Genomic DNA, 15,385 nt, shown 5'->3' with positions numbered 1-15,385 from the left:
GAAGATAAGCATTTTTTGTTTTCCGTTCTCCTTCAATAACTAGACTAATATAGCTGCAGATGAAGCATTATAATTTTATTGATGTTATGCTGAGATTTGCATGACCAGGACTCTTTGCTCGGAAATTAACTGCGATTTGATTTCGTTCACTGTTAGGATTTCACTCAGAAATTCGTTTTTCATACAACTCAGAGACCAATGGAAAGACAAGTTTATTAAGTAATTTGAATTTACATCGATTGTTGTCTCAGCCTCTTGTCAACACCAATCATCACAAATGTACAAGGTCTCTGCTTTTTCAGAATCATAAATTCATAATGTACATGAACACTACTGAAGGGAAAAGGGATATACACAAAAGAATTGTTAGTCTTGTTTTTGTGTGCCCATATTGCTAAGTGGTAAATAGAGGGGGTAGTAACTTAGACCTCTTTCCTTTCACTAAACATTTTGTATCAGGAAAATAATCCTCACCATTAGGCATGTCCTCTACACACCCTTCTTGTGTTACCATAATGGGGTATGTTACAAGGTGCACCCCCTCCATGTCCACAATCTCTTCATTCCTGTACACTTGCCACATTTTATCTCCTATCAACCGCATTCTATGCACACAATCCAACCTTTCCGGCTCCAAGAACAGTTCATCAGTGCTCTGGGTGTGTTCATACCACAGTGACATTCTGTATGCATGAATATCACCATGATTCATGAGTTTGTCAGACTCAGCTCCATCTTGAGACTGGTAGCATCCTATAGCAATCTCTGTGTCCCTTTGTCCATCCATGGATCTTTGGTTCACATTGGCTGATCCTATTAATATGTATAGGTCGTCCACTATTCATAGAAAGAAGCAACAAAATTAAGCACTTTCATAGAATGAGCAACATAAGTTACTTTAACTAATCAACAATAATGTAATGATTTCATACCAATCATGATCTTGGAATGGACATAAACCATGAACCTTCTGTTTTTCTGTGCATTCCAGTATTGTGTTTCAGGATGTGGAGAATGTGGTGGAAGAAACTCATCTATTCCCTTCTGTTCCCTATTCGCAAGGCAGAAGAAATTCAAGTAGTCTCTTGGGTGCCCAGGCTCACCACTTTCTTGTATTGCTTCTCCAATTAATCCATACATCATTGCCATTGTTTCTCTGGTCCAATGCAGTATATCTTGAACTGGTTCACTTTCAGGAACACCTTCTGGCCACATTGGTATTACTATGTACACTGCAAACCTCTCTTTTGCTTTGATCTTACTAACAACCTTGAGTGCAATCTCAACTGGAATCAGATTTCCACAGCCACTATAACTATCTTTCTCCCACAAATGGCACCCTCCAATGAAATATTGGTTCTCAATATATATGAACTTATCGGCGCGCCTAATCGCTTCCACATAAGCCTCATGTATGCTTCTCTCAACAGTAAGCTTTCTAAACATTTGACTAGCAGATACATGATCAATTGATCGATATACCTGAACTTTCCAATCCCTCTCAGAGGGATTACTTGCAAAAGAAGGATAGAGCTTTACTAAGGTGTTGGCAGGGACTAGAAGAGAAGGATCACATTGTTTTGTCCATCTTTGCTCAAAATTTGTTAAAACATCCCATGCAGCCTCACCAGTTACACAAGCATGAGCATCATGCCATGGCTCTCTTGGCCCTCCTTTGTTGAGGCTAGCTCCTGCAATGTTTGTCTGGTAGAAGTCATGGTAATGAGATTCCTTGTCAAGTGTTCGGAACAATGAGTGTGTCTCTGTGTCGTACCGGCCATCACAGAGATCAACACCACCCAAGAAGCTCAGAATCTCTCTTTCATTAGCAGAGTTGTTGGGTGCTCTGGTGTCCAGAGTTATAGTTTTCTGGTGGTGAGCAAAGACTGTGGGGAACTTATGGTGTAATCTTGGACATTTTCTGCATATTACTTTTGTGTGTTTGAAGTAAGCAAAAGATTCTTCATCATGGGTGTTCATAACACCTTTGATCTTAATTAAAGGCAAAGATGTCTCATCATCCCAAATCATAATCCTCACAGCCACTCCTTCATCTGCTTTCCTCTTCAATAGTTCACCCAACTTTACTTCTCTGGCATGTGGGATTTCTGTTTGAGGATCTCTAACCTGAACAAAATAGCATGAGTGCAACTTTATCAAAACCAACATGTATATGATAAAAAATGGTATGAATCATATGATATTTATTATTTACCAGAATCATGTTGGGATTGAAGGACCACCCTGCAATGTAAATTAAATACTTTGCACCCTCAATTGCTTTGTAGACATCCTCCCATAGATTTCTTGGTGCTCCACATAGATCAAAAGGAGGTTGAAAATCATGTGAATGATGAGCATCATGATAGAGCTTAACTTGACAATTAGACCTCAGAGGGAATGTAGCATCATTAATCCCTTTATAATCCCCATTGCTAATTATCTTTGCCCAACTTGTCTCCAAATCTGCTGGCTTAAACCATAATATGAACCTCAACTTGAGTTGTGTGCTTGGTTTTCCATTTTCCATTAGGAGGGGGAGGAAACCATTCATGAAGCTTCCTTCTTTCAATTGTTGAGCCTTAATTTGGAATTTTCCCAATATGGAACATGGTGTTTTCAGAGTGATGGTGATGGTTGAATCACTTGGATGAGCACATTGAATCTGAAAGGTTTGGTTCCACACACGCCCTCTTTCTTGTGTAGTTTTTGCCATCACCTTGTTGCCTATTTTGATGGTCACAAAAGCTGGCTTTCCATTTGGCCATAGACACTGTTAAAAGAGACATTATTGAAATTAGCAAATTGGCATGCAGTTTATTCAAATTGACAGTTATTTCGAAACTGAGAGAATAATGTAAATACTATATAGAACGATAGTTATCTAAAACTCACATTAAAGGGAAATGAAGGCGAATAAGGTGTGGCATCAAAGATAGTAGCTTCAATTGTTCCATGGAGAAGAGAATGCTTTTCTTCCATTACTGCCATAACCTTGTAACAACTTTTTCACAATGAGAAAACTATCAACTTTGCTTTGACTTTTGAGGTAAACTGAATATTGTCACATTACTATTTTTTTTTCCCCAATATGATCACATTTCATATATAAAGGTTCTATGAGGTTGGTGGTGCTACATAATGCAGATGAAGAAGCAAAAAGAAGGGACCTTAAAATGCAATTAAACTGTTAGAGGGGAGCTTGGAAAAACTTGTAGTTAACCTTCCAACAAGTTTTCGCTTGAAGCACAAGTTTCTTGTACTCAAAACACAGGTAAAGACCAAATCAATATGATGGTCAATTAAGAAGAATATGCAGAGGATTAAGAGGCTGACTTTGTTATATTAATCCTATATTAATTAATTAATTAAAGCTGGAACAGTTTTGTTGGATTCAAACAATTTCGTGTCAACTGCATCACCACTAGAATTTCTAGTCGTATTAATTATCAACTAGAATAATGATTTTCTTTTATCAAATTGAATAGATTGAGTATCTTAATCTCATACATGGTTCACCACCATGCATGATGAATCCCAACCGTGAAGATTATGAAACATAATTCATCAAATACGTGAAGGTTTGACAATGTTGAATGTGTCACATTATTCACTTTCTTTTGATTAACATAATTGGTTGATGAGTGCCTTGCGGGATTGACAACTTATCAATACTTAAGATTCCGGAATAAAAACATGGTGGTGGAAAAAAATTAATTAAGAAACCAAAGTGTCACTGTCGTCTATTGTCTTGTTTTCAAATATGTGTTAATTAAGAGTATATGCGAAACAAATTATGCTCTTCGATATCAAGCTAACAACTATCCATGGCGTGTGCCTTGTGGGAAACATAAAAAATCATTTTTTAATGGAAGAAAGTTGCATTTGATTTTTCATTAATTATTCTTTGATTGCTCTTATTCTCAAATTGAAGTTTTCTAATGAACATCTTATAGTTAATTATAATAGAATTTCACATCAAGCACTTTTGCCACAAATTTTATTTTATTAATTATATGTGACTGTTATACTGACGTGACGATGTTATGTATTAAAAGAATAAATAGGTTTCTAACAAAACACGCATTTTGCAATTACTCAAAACTACGTATTTTAGTGAAACTAATAGGACTTAGGAGGCATTCATTGGTACATATTAGGCATGTTCTCTTTTAAAAATAATACTAAATTGCAAGCTTAGGTGATAATTTATTTACAGTTGTTTTCAATCAATTGATTAGATAATTTCACAAATTTAACTAAATTATCACCTAACAGTTTTCGACTATTAATTTCAGGTAAAGAAAATTGCATGTGAGCATTTATCTAAGTTTTAATGTGAACAAACATCACATATGTTTGGTTTGGCAGTGATCATATAAGGCTGTTGCCCAAATTATACGATATTTATGCCTAACCACAAATCAGTAGTAATGGGCCATCCCACTCCAAAACAACTTGGACTTAAGAACATCCTTAAAATATTAACACACATTGTTAACTAAAGGCCTAGGCCCAGCTTTATGTTAATAAACCACTTTGCACCCTACATTATATTACCTGATAATAATTTTTGAAAAAAAATTAAATAAGTTCTTAACTTTTAAATTCGAAAACATATAATTTTTTAATTAATTAAAAACATAAAAAATATATTTTTTAAATATAAAATATTTTTAAATATAAAATATTTAAATTTTTTATTCAAAATATACAAAAATAAATTAATTTATTAAAAAAAATTAACTATCTTACGTTCTGAAAAATAAAAAACATTTTTATAATTTTACTTAATCGATGATTTATTTACCTTTCAGATCAAAAAGATCGGAATCTATTTATCGTTTACTCTAATTTTTGGGCAAGGTTAGATTTGATTTGCGGGCATCTATGTTGGCACTTGGCAACTAATCTAATAGCACAACAACTACTAGAATAGATGAAATTCTTCATTAACCATCAAATCATATTGATGATGATGATGGATCCAAATCACAGTTCTGCACCATCACTAATTTATATCTTCACAAAAATATTGTGTTTAGTAGTGCATGGTCAAAAAGGGAACACTACATACTATATCATGTTTATTCATAAAAAAATTCATTAACGAAATCATAGTAATACATGAAATGTGGATCAAGTGAGTTGTCATGTTGATGATGTTTATGCTTATTTGACCAAATAAACCAAACTTTTAAAAAAATGCATAAGAAAGATTTTTTGGCAATGTTCTGGGACATTTCATAGTGGACACGTGGCTTTTCTTACTTGGTCACACGTTGTTTTATTATTTGCTTTGGGTTTAGTTATAGTCGTTACATTGCCGTCGCCTTTTGTTTTTTGATTTGCCGTCCCTACAATGTTTTAAGTGCCCTTATCCACCCAACTCATGTCCTCTCCAAATTCAATTATAAATTTCATAATATTATTGCTGATTCATTGCTCAATTATACTTTATATATATAGTATGTAATATCTTTATTAAAAAAAAAGTTATAATTCCAGTTCTATTACTATGATTTAAATTGTATATATGTTATGATGTGTGACATTGTTTTATGTTCATCACTTTGTTCAAACTTAGAACTTATCATAATCTAATGAAAGAACTATATCATGTTTCGTCATTAGAAGCTTTAAACCTTAGATAAAAATAAATAAATATATGCTATGATAACATAAAAGGATTTTTTATTTAAATAAATAAAATAAATGTAATAATTACCGAAATAAATAATTTAAAAAATATTTACCGATTTATATTTACCAGTCATGTCTTGTTTACACTGTAAACGAAAAAAAATTGTGTGTATCTCGTTTACAGTATAAACGAGATATGACACGTCAGCTGAAACATGGTTATCTCGTTTACACGGTAAATGAAATAGACCCTTATTTCGTTTACACGACCGAACGGTGCCTATAAGTATAAGTCGTTTACAACCTGTTTTTGGACCCCATTTTGACTTAGTCAAACTCTTTCTCCCCTCTTTTTACCCTTTCCAACCATATTTGAGACCGATACAGTGATGGCACGCCAGGCGGGAAACGACGGAGACATTAATAGACTAAACGAGACGTCGCATTATGCCAGGGTGACTGACTTCGGGGTTAGTTGCATTCTGTTCGGTTAATCTAAGTATATGGACATTGTTAGGGTAGTCTCGTAATGACAAGTACTGAGTAAAATGCTAACTAGGAATTGGACTGTATGATGAATTTAGAACAATATTTGCTTGTGTAAAATTGGAATGACTCAATTAAGATTTGCTTACCGACATAAGTAATTTAAAGACATTTGTAGAGTAGAGACGTGGTAGAATGTTCTTAAGTAGTAGTAGTAGTACTTTGTTCTTATGTAGAGTACAAAAATTTATTATTATCTCTTTATAGGTTAATTTTTTTTTCATTCCGCAGAGGCCTCTCCTTCTACTGTTCCGACGAGTCAGCCATACCCTTTCTCCACCGGACGCTATCGTTCCGTATCTGACTGAGGCCGGATTCGGCGACACAGTGCCCCTCAGGGACTTCACATTTGACAATTTTCTGATTTTAGCACTCGTAGAGCGATGGCGTTCAGAGACACACACGTTTCATCTCCCGTGGGGTGAGATCACTATCACGCTGCAGGACGTGGCGTACCACCTAAGCCTACGCGCACACGGGAACCCCGTTGGGGGGTGCCTTCGTGACTTTGGTAGGTGGTACGGCACGGAGACATGGGCCATGGTGGAGCAGCTGCTTAGTGCCAGGCCTCCGGTAGTGGCACAGCAGGCTGTGCAGAGGAAGGAGTCGTTCACGCTGAAGCTGGTTTGGTTGCGTGATCGTGTCCGCCAGATGCCTCCGACCGATGATTCTGAGACCCTCTGATAGTATGCCCGATGCTATATTATGTTACTGATCGAGGGTATCTATTGACAGACAAGTCCAACAACCTGGTGCACGTACGGTGGCTACCGCTTCTCCGAGACATCGCGGAGTGTAAGGCATTATCTTGGGGCTCTGCTGTGCTGGCCTGGACTTACCAGTCACTCTGTTTGGCGGTATAGCGGGGCATCATGGACATCGTCGGTTGCACTCCGCTTTTGATGAGTTAGATTTATCAGAGGTTTTCTCAGTGGTGTCCACCAGATAGAGGAGTCTACCAATATCCGCTAGCTGCAAGGTAACCAAATATTACTTTTTCATTTCGCGTTAAACATTGTTGTTAATTCGTATGGTTTGTTACTTAATGAATCGTATATATCTCTGTTACCGGGTGCCCTTCAACACTGCATTGATGCACTCGGACAGATTTGTCGTCATGTGACCAAACCGACGCCCGCTGTCGCAATGTTGTAGCCAAATCTCCTTCTTGAAACGACCAGCCCAGTCAACCATTGCTGGGGAGACTCCTCTCAACGCATCCATGTACTACTCGTAACCGGCCTTGCTTGGACTATAAGCAGCGTTAATGAGGTATCTCTTACCCTCGGCTGACTTGAACCGAGTCATGAAATTCACAGCCATGTGTCTTATGCAGTAAGCATGGTAGGCTCTTGGGGGATGCCAAACACTGTCATCAGAGCTAAGCGCGGTCTTGATAGCCTGAGATCTGTCGGAGATAACCAGCAGGCCGTCTTGTGGGGTGACGTGGCGTCTTAGATTAGTTAGGAAGAACGACCATGACTCGGTGCTCTCGGACTCCACATTGGCAAAAGCAATAGGCAGGATTTTGCTATTCCCATCTTGCGCCACCGCAATAAGCAATACACCACCATACCTGCCATACAGACGCGTACCATCTACAGAGACAAAGGGCTTGTAATGCTTGAAGGCCTCGACACATGATGGGAAAGACCAAAATACCTTGTCGAACATACTGCAGTCACGTACCAGGAGGTGTCCATCGTAGAACGGTTTGACGCGTAGGTCACAAATGGTACCAGGAAAATAACTTTGTAGTGCCTGAAACAACTTCGGAACCTTATTGTACGACTCTTCCTAATCCCCATAGATTTGTGCAATTGTCTTCTGCTTGGCCATCCACACCTTTCTGTAGGATGGTTTGAAGTGATAGCTTGCTTGGACCACACCTTGCAAAACCAGAATGCTTACAGAGGGTTGGACTGAATCAACGAAAAGATGATCCTACAGATCAGACTGCTGTCTAACTGATGATGGTCTTGAGACATGGTGGGTGCTACACAACTGTGCACTCCACCCACCCTCCGAACCTTCCAGAACACAACAAAACAGGATTGCTTCAACCATGTTGTACACCTACTTAGTATATCGTATAGAAGTAATGAAAAGCACAAGTAAACTTAAGCTTACCAGTATCCGAGATTCTGCCGAAGGGCCACACGGAGGCTCCATTGACACCCATTATCAGCTTGACGGCACTGCACATGGTACTTTAATCGGTCCGATTCGATCACCCGGTACTCCACACTCCTCCGAATACTGTAGTTCTTCACACCCTGAAGCATTGCCTCTCGGCTTCTAAACTTGTGGCCGACCCGAAACTCTACACTACTGTCTAGGTTGTAATCCTCTTCACCCGTGTCAAGAAATGGAGTCCTCTCATGTATGACGTCCAGATCCAGACTGTGATAGTGAGACGGAACTGCCGAAAGCGTCGGTATTGGAAGAGGTGGAGGCAGGACATGGCGGGTTACGGTCTAAACAGGTGTCTCCAGAACACACTCATCCTCATCCCCATTATTGGACAAGTCGTTGTCACCACTGTTCGCCACGTAATCCTTGTCCGGCTCCTCCTCGTCCTCCTCTGCCTCATCCACTGGAACATCGACATGAATGGGCGGTGGTGTGAGGGGTCAGTCGTCCTGCACATAGGTCGAGTATACGGAAGGACCATCGCCATTGTGTCCTACCTCTACAGAAAGCTCCATTACTTGCTACACCATGATCCTCCCATCGATGTCAAACATCATTCGCACATGCTCGTCCCCTAAAAGTCGGAATAGTCGAAACCGAAAGACTCCGTTACCCATGGGTGCCAGCAACCTATACGCCACCCTTCCGATTTTTCTCGCTTATGTACCACCGAGCTTGCTCAATATCAAACTCCTCAAATCGGACAACGTCTCCACACACTGAGTGCGAAACAATATCGGATCCTCACACTCAAATGTCACCCCGTTGTCGCCGTTTCTTATACGACAGTTGGGATAAACAAGTACAACTATGTATGGACTATTACTGGCCATTAATGCCTTGTATTTGTGAGAAATATGAGACACAAAAAGAATGGGAAAAGTTTGTAAAGAATACTAAGGATTACACATCCTTTTATAGCTGGTGGGATTCTACTCCATGTATCTCGTTGACGCTGTAAACTAGATGAACATTGCATATATCTCATTTACACTGTATAAACAAAATATAAATAAAAAACATAAATTAATAAATATTTTTTAAATTATTTATTTTGATAATTATTATATTTATTTTATTTATTTAAATAAAAAATCGTAACATAAAAGCTACATTAACATGTAACAACCATAAAAGAATATACTAATAAAACACATGAGAGGACATTTGTATTATTGATGTAGTATTATTGTGTGATAAAAGCAACATTTAAGAGATCAAATCGAAACCGAAATGTTAATAAATTCTCCTTCTTCACAAAGTCAAGTGACCTTTCCATCCTACTCAACTATAGTATATTCAATCAAGAACTCCTCTTTTCGTGGCACATGATTGTTCACATCTTCAATTGTAAATTCTCTTATATATTTACAACATAATTATAGAGTATACAACACTAACAAAACCACATTCAATTAGAGAAAATCGCTTAAACAATGCTATTATATTCTATTATATATCATATTTATCTTATATATAATTTTTTCAAATTTTTCTGTAACTTTTGACATTTGTCCTTTTTTTTCTAGGTCTTTTACTGTTTATTGGTTTTTTTTTTACACATTCAAATTCAAATTTTTTTGAACAATAAGTAATATTGTAATTTTTTTTCTTATATTCCTGTTTTTTATTCTTCAATTGTTATAGATAAATATTGAGCTTAATTAAATAAAAACAAACTAATAATTAGCTGACATTAATTTTAAATGTATAATGATTTTTTTTGAAAAAAAATATAATAGTATTTACTTGTATTATTTTTTTATGATATTTTCTAATTCTACTATGAAATTTAAAATTTTAATACTTATTAGATAAGACTAGTGACTAGAAGATAATCCTTTACTTGAATTAGACTTGAGAAAAAAAAATCTAATTAACTAAATACTAGGATTTAAGAGTTTGTAAATTAGAAACACAAGTTACAACTTACAAGTACACAGCCCAAAAGTAAGGGTGTTTATGAATAGGATTATATTCACATATTTGGATAAATATTCGCATCTGATTCAAAAATTGGGGATATGATTTGATCTTGTGGATATGATCTGATTCGCAGATTGATCAGATTGGATATCCGTACCTTTTGCGGATTGGATCGCGGATATCTGCTCTACATTCGTATATCCGATCCGCCGATCTACAGATTCGCACAATAATAATTAAAAAATAAATAAATATATATATGTTTAGTGTTATATTTATTTGTTTGTATGTTTTAGTTAGTAATTATTATTCGTATATTGTATTATTTTATTTTTGTTATTTAGAAAAAAATTGATTAAAAATATTTTAAAAATAAATAAGTTTAAAAGTGTGAAAGAAATATTTTTATTGAATTTTTTTCATAGAAATATGATTAAAAAGAGAAGGTTCAATTATGCGGATATATCCGATATCTAATATGTGTGTATCGGATCGGATCCAACACAAAAAAACACGAATATCATATCCGATCCGATCTGATAGAAATTGTGTGGATCGGATCGAATTTTCGGCCATATTCGATCCACTTACACCCCAACCCAAAAGTGAATACAAATTAAAACCCCAATTTAATCCGAAAATAATAAAGAAGAAATTAATTATTAATTAATTATCGGATAATAATTTCCAATGAATGATGAACCCAATATGAATAAAAGGAAAGCTATCATTCATAGTCCCACGAGTTCAGAAACTAAACTATAGCACAAGGAGCTTATAATATAAATAAATAAATAATAAAAATTGGCATTCCTATTAATGATTCAGCGTTCATTCACCATTTTCCATTTTCCAGTTTCCATCAGCACGTTCCCTCTAAGAAAAATCCCCAAAAGCTGGTCAACATACTTCGTCGTCTTCTTCACTTGGAAGCTTAGAGAGCCATGACGACGTACGGAACCATCCCAACCTCCTCTTCTCCCTCCTCAAATCTGGAGTTCCTCTCACGCGCCAAGCAGCGGATCAAGGAAGGTCTAGGCACGCGCCGCCCATGGAAGCTCATGTTCAACCTCCACTCTTTCGGTCTCCCATCTGGATTCTCAGACGCGCTCTCGCGCGTGCGCACCAACATCGCTTACTTCCAGATGAACTACGCCATCGTCGTGCTCCTTGTTCTCTTCCTCAGCCTCCTATGGCACCCGATCTCGCTCATCGTCTTCGTCGTTCTCATGGCCGCGTGGCTCTTCCTCTACTTCCTCCGCGACGAGCCACTCACGATCTTTGGCCGCCTCATCAGTGACCGCGTCATCCTCATCGTCATGTCAGTGCTCACCGTCGTGCTCTTGCTGCTCACCGGTGCCACCGCAAACATACTCATCGCGCTCCTCGTCGGTGTGGTTCTGGTGGTGGTGCACGCCGCGCTGCGCCGGACGGATGACTTGTTCTTTGATGAGGAGGAGGCTGCTGGATTGGTACAACACCACCACCATCATCACCCTGGTGTTGCTTCTTCCTCTTGAATTTCATTCTTCTAAGTTGTGATTATGATCAAGAGATTCATATTATTTCTAATCTTTGTTCTTTTTGTTGTTGGTTATTGTTCACGTTGTGGTGGTAACTTGGTGTTGATGTTTTCAATTTTCAACCATCATTTTGTAATTTGGTTTATTGTTAGCGAAAATTTTTAGATTTTTTATATTTTTCAAAATGTTCCTCTTTTTTCCCCCTTCAGATTTATGTTTGAATTTTCTTTTTTTTTTTTTAATTTCCTCTTTAGGGGGTTTGTGAAGAAAGTTGCAATAATGCTTGGGAGAACTTTGTTCAGCTTTCATTTATTTTATTTTATATTGAATTTTACTGCAAGATATGAAGTATGAACTAAATTTAATTCTCTGTTGCGGGTGGGTTTTGGTTTGGAAGTGGTAGTTGAGATAAAAATAAATAAATTAATTAAAAAATAATTCAACGAGAGAAACAACAGGGGTCCCTTTAAATAAAATTGACACAAAGTAGCAATGATAAAAGTATTCATATGTGATGTTTGGTTGGATTTCATCTCCAAAAAATCATACCTAATTAATTATTTTGCTCAAATCGGTATTTTTTTGGAAGGTAATAGATAACCAATATTTCTCTTTTCTCGAAGTTTCCTTCAACGTTGTTTGTGTATTGCAATTTAAACAGCCATAACCTTAGATCTACGAGTAGCTCCATTGAAGGAGGATCAACGACCAAGTCAAAACCCTGTTTTATCCTTGTGTGATGTTTCAATTATCATCAAAATGCAGCATGAGTCCAAATTCTAAAACTGGGCAGGTGATTGAAACAAAGCTTTATAAATATCTACAAAAGTTCCAAAACATAGTGCCTGTTTTTCCTCCAATTACTTCGTTTTCTTATCCCGGAGGCTAGTAAGACATTTACGTAAAGGAACATGCCAAAACATCTCCCCCAAATCCGTGTAGTTAGACGCATTGAAGATATGAATAAAATCAGGGTGCCAAGTTTGGTCTCAAATCCAAACACCAACATCTGTAGTCTGATCTTGACATGGCATATAGTTCATCTGGTGTGAGGTTGCTTACTTTCTCAGATTGCCAACAAACAGACTCGCCTATGTTGTTATTGGAAGTCAATGTTCCATAGCCTTCCTCCTTATGAATTTGACCCCGGATTCTCTTATATAGTCTCATCACAGAGATACAGTCTTCATATGGGTCATGAGCGCCGCTTTGGATATCATAACTGTAAAAGCCAAAGGCCCGTTACATGAGACAGCTTAAAAACTGCATAGGATCTGCAATTACTAGCTAATGATGATATTGTGTCAACATAAAACTATATAGTCATTCCAAGAATCTATCATGTTTAACCTAGAGCAACCAAATTCAAGCGCAATGTAAATGCAAGATTTTAAAAAACAGAAAGCAAAATGCGGAAGAAGAGACAATTAAGGCTGAAAGAAACTCAAGGAAAAAGTTAACTTGCCCTAGATATGTTCGGGTAAGATACTTGAGCGAATGGCTAACCAAGTTTGTCTTCATCAATGGTCGATACTTTGCAGTGTCCCTTCATAATCAACCTAGCATAATTCAATGTAAAATATATATCCAAGCAAATGAATAGGATGGAACATACAAAAATAAACCTCTTTTTCTTTTTTCTTTTTTTGGGAGGGAGAGGGGGCGGACGGGGGTGCGAAGACAGGAATTTCCATCAATTATTTCATTCATCAGAGAACAAGCCTATTATAATAAGGTATGATATTTGGAATGAATTAGCACAACATAAATTTCACTCTACAAAGACCTACCTCAGCAAGTGTTTGGGATAATTCAATTTCAAGCAATCAAAATCATGTTCTAAGTCATGCCCCACCAGAAGCCTGGCCTTCCCCCCATCTAGAACTTTGCCAGTGGATTCTCCGTTATATAGAATTTGCAATACCTTTTCCTGAACCTCCTTCAGTGGCATAGCATTTCTAAGATTCTCTTCGGTCAACCCAGTTATATCATATCTGAAAATGTCAAGTGAAGTCAACCCGAATGCTCTTGGATCATTTTTCCACCTTTCTCTTGGATAGAACAGGAAAAATACCGTACAAGTTTAATGTACCTGTAGTTAGTAACAGGGATTATTGGCTGTACATATGTGTGGAAGATTAAATTCTCATCTTCATCAACCAAGCATACTCTAGCACAAATTTCCAGCGATCCATCACTCCCGCCACCAACCATTTCACAATCCATTGCAATTGCTCTAGGACGTCCACCAGCACCATTTTCATCACAGGAATCTAGATTGTCAATTTGGGAGCTTATATAGGGCATTGCATCGGTTCCCTGGAAAACAGCTTCATACCAAATATAAACATCCACACAAAAACATAAAATAGAAGACAAAGCGCATGGGTTGCTAGCAGGTTTTCTTTAGCAGGTCTTGGTTAAAGTACAGATAACACATTTTATTTGATATAGGTGCTTTATGCTGCCAACGATCAACTTACCATAGGAGCAGGGGAAGATAAGCGGCATGTTTCTAAATGCTCCCTGAGAGATACGGCACTATCAAATAGTGACAAGCAAAGTTGACAACCTTGTTGAGAGAAAATTGTTGAACAAAGTCCTTTTGGCAATGGACCTACAAAATAAAGACGCGAAGGGGAATAAAAAACTAAAAGCGGGGAGTAAGATCACAAAAGATTTGAACTTGCAATGGATTCGGAAACTAACCGGTAAGATGCTCCCTGAGCGACTCAAAAGATTTGCAATGCTTTTGACAAACCCCACATCTCGGCTGATGAAGAGAGTGGTAAGATATTTTCATGTGCTCAATAAGATGCTCCTTTTTCTTGTATTGCTTATAGCATGCCGAGCATTTGTGTCTGTAATTGAATGAATTACGCATTCTTTAAACAATTTAAGATGATGCCACATGCTCTAACATACATAACCGTCCTCTAGTCTCTTGGCATACAGAAGATCCTATCATCCATTCACTTTTGAATTTATAAGCACCCAGCACAAAGCATGCTTTAGAATTATATTAGAATTCTAACATAGAATACATTATGTTAATCTAACTTAACTTTCAATAGTAAGGGGCAGATTATTCTAGAAGCTACTATAGGCAACCTAAACAGGCTGAAAAAATGAATGGAATATTCCTGCTAGCTAGCTACCTAATATTTTTACTAACAAAGAAGCGATCGTGATTATGGTAGTTTACATTTAATTAAGTATTTAAATAATCGAAAACACGCACACATGCATACACATAGAACAGAATGAAATGATTGAAAGAGAAAAAACGTTTTTAAGTGTTTAACCTTTTGGGTGGGTTTTCAGTTTCAGGAGGGTCAACTTCGGAGTCCATTGAGTCTCAGCAAAATATTACCGTATTCTGGAAATGAAATGAAGAAGAGGGAGTGGCGAATCAAATGAGATTGAAGAAGATTCACAGCGAACCCTAACCCAACGGAGTAAGAAGATTCACTGCGTCATGCCGTCACTGTTTCTTAATTTCTTTTCTCCCTTTGTTTTTTGTTGACTTTTTTTTTTTTTTCTCTCTCCTTTTC

The 15,385-nt window shown here is 37.2% G+C and overlaps 3 protein-coding genes across 3 annotated transcripts; 1 reads left to right on the top strand and 2 right to left on the bottom strand.

Annotated features, from left to right (window-relative positions):
• Nucleotides 1–193: 193 nt before the first annotated feature.
• On the bottom strand, nucleotides 194–3,077 carry LOC107461433 (phospholipase D alpha 4). The gene is made up of 4 exons (XM_016079921.3): nucleotides 2,896–3,077; nucleotides 2,216–2,773; nucleotides 933–2,127; nucleotides 194–837 (listed from the first exon to the last, which is right to left on the bottom strand). The coding sequence occupies exons 1-4, from the start codon at nucleotides 2,989–2,991 to the stop codon at nucleotides 395–397; spliced, it is 2,292 nt and encodes a 763-aa protein (XP_015935407.1). The 5' UTR covers nucleotides 2,992–3,077; the 3' UTR covers nucleotides 194–394.
• Nucleotides 3,078–11,082: 8,005 nt separating this feature from the next.
• On the top strand, nucleotides 11,083–12,171 carry LOC107461436 (PRA1 family protein F3). Its single transcript, XM_016079925.3, has one exon. The coding sequence runs from the start codon at nucleotides 11,253–11,255 to the stop codon at nucleotides 11,826–11,828; it is 576 nt and encodes a 191-aa protein (XP_015935411.1). The 5' UTR covers nucleotides 11,083–11,252; the 3' UTR covers nucleotides 11,829–12,171.
• Nucleotides 12,172–12,625: 454 nt separating this feature from the next.
• On the bottom strand, nucleotides 12,626–15,379 carry LOC107461524 (uncharacterized). Its single transcript, XM_016080046.3, has 7 exons — nucleotides 15,137–15,379; nucleotides 14,541–14,692; nucleotides 14,315–14,448; nucleotides 13,924–14,150; nucleotides 13,622–13,825; nucleotides 13,297–13,377; nucleotides 12,626–13,053 (listed from the first exon to the last, which is right to left on the bottom strand). Exons 1-7 carry the CDS (start codon nucleotides 15,181–15,183, stop codon nucleotides 12,801–12,803), a joined length of 1,098 nt encoding a protein of 365 aa, XP_015935532.1. The 5' UTR covers nucleotides 15,184–15,379; the 3' UTR covers nucleotides 12,626–12,800.
• Between the last annotated feature and the right edge of the window lie 6 nt (nucleotides 15,380–15,385).

The sequence above is a fragment of the Arachis duranensis genome, chromosome 8 (assembly GCF_000817695.3).
Source record: "Arachis duranensis cultivar V14167 chromosome 8, aradu.V14167.gnm2.J7QH, whole genome shotgun sequence".
Lineage (NCBI taxonomy): Eukaryota > Viridiplantae > Streptophyta > Magnoliopsida > Fabales > Fabaceae > Arachis > Arachis duranensis.
The sequence above is the reverse complement of the archived record's forward strand: the minus strand, read 5'-3'. Positions and strand labels throughout refer to the sequence as shown.